This window comes from Lagopus leucura, unplaced genomic scaffold (assembly GCF_019238085.1).
Source record: "Lagopus leucura isolate 7727_CA_CO unplaced genomic scaffold, USGS_WTPT01 32885-0_obj-0_obj, whole genome shotgun sequence".
NCBI lineage: Eukaryota > Metazoa > Chordata > Aves > Galliformes > Phasianidae > Lagopus > Lagopus leucura.
Genome location: NW_024967955.1, coordinates 1 through 1,589, shown reverse-complemented (window position 1 = coordinate 1,589; position 1,589 = coordinate 1). Strand labels below are relative to the sequence as shown.

General features: G+C 63.3%; 1 protein-coding gene across 1 annotated transcript; it reads right to left on the bottom strand.

Moving 5' to 3' along the window:
- Positions 1 to 522: 522 nt before the first annotated feature.
- LOC122193379 (barH-like 1 homeobox protein) lies at positions 523 to 955 on the bottom strand (the record flags this gene model as incomplete). The annotated part of the gene is made up of 1 exon (XM_042894153.1): positions 523 to 955. A coding segment is annotated over exon 1 (433 nt), but the record flags the coding sequence as incomplete, so codon positions are not given.
- Between the last annotated feature and the right edge of the window lie 634 nt (positions 956 to 1,589).

Genomic DNA, 1,589 nt, shown 5'->3' with positions numbered 1-1,589 from the left:
CCCCCCCCGTGCTGCTCCCGTTCCTCCCGGCCCGGGCGGAGGCTGTGGGGGCCCGAGAGGCCGCAGCCGCTTCCCCGCAGCCCTGGGGCTGCCGTGCTCCTTTCCGAACCATCTCCAAAACAACACCGGGAGTAACACCGATAATACAAATCGGATCCAACCTCGCCGGCTTTTCTTATTCGTTTCTTACCGGAGCAGGGGAAATACCCGGCAAAACCCGTGATTATTTCATTTAGCATTATTATTTCTTTTCTTGTATTTTCCTCGCTTTTTTTTTTTTTTTTTTTTTCCCCTGGCGGTTCTCCCTTCCTTTCTCCCCGCGGATAGGAACGAAAGAACCGAATTCTGTCCGCGGAACCTGGCGCTGTGCAGCCCCCGGGCGCCCCCGGCCCCGCGCCGCGCACGGCCCCGTCGTTCCCTCCCGAAGTTTCCCCAAGTTGGTGCCGCTCGAATTTCGGGGGTACCCCGGTTCCCCCCACCCTTTTATCTCCGGGGCCCCGCAAAAGGCTGCGCTGCTCTTACCTTTGTACTCGGAGTCCGAGGAGGAGCTGCTGGTGGTTTTTTCCATTTTCTCCCTAAAGTCCTCTCCGGGTTTGGTGGGGATCCTGCCCGCCGCCTCCTGCCCGCCGTGAGGTCCATTGGTGCTGGAGTAAGGCGCGCAGGCGGCCAGGGGTTTGCAGTCGGCCAGGATGTCTCTGATGAGGAAGGAGGAGGTGACGGTTCGGGACTGGGAGGGAGCCGAGAGCTGCCCCGGCTGCAGGTGAGCGTCCAGGCCCGGCCGCACCGCCGCCTCCGGGGAACGCGGAGAGGGGCACCCGCTGCTGCCCTCCGAGCGGGGGCTCAGCTCCAGCGGGGAGCGGCCGTCGCCCACCAGCGGGTCCCCCTTGGGCACGGCCGGGCTGCCGGCTCGGTGCGAGAGGATGGAGTCGATCCCGAAGCCGGTGGAGCCCTCCATGGCCCCCGCGAGGTGCCGGCGCTCACACAGGCATTGGCGGGGAGGGCGCGGCGGAAGCGGGTTGGTAATTAACAATAACGGCGACGACAACAACAAAAAGAGAAAGGGAAAAAAAAAAAAAAAAAAAAAAAAAAAGGAAAAAAAAATCTAAAAAGGAAAAAAAAAAAAAAAAAATAGAGCGAAGTTCAGCTTGAGATCCGGGCAACAATTGCTGCAGGGCTCTCTAAGGCGCCGCGTGTTACATCCAGGGCTGCTCCGTCTTCAGCATCGCGCCCAGCTGCACTCAGACAGACAGACAGGAGAGGGGGGAGAGGGAGGCAGAGTCAAACTTTGGCCGCCGAGGGGGTGGGGAGGGGGGGGGGACGGACCCCAACCTCACCCGGGGCCCCTTCCCGGCCACCCCACCCTTGCCCGGAGCCGCGGGGCTGGGGGCTGCCAGCCGGTGGTGGGGAGGCAGCGATCGATAGTGAGGGCTCCGCAGCGCCTTAACCACTTAATGATCCAGAAATCAACGGGGAGGGCGAGGGGAGGGCGGAGGGGGTGGGAGCCTTCGGGCGGCCGCGGCGCCCCCCTTCCCCGACAGCACCTCGGACAGCGCCGGGGGGGATCCGGGGGGCGGGAAGGGGGGGGGGGG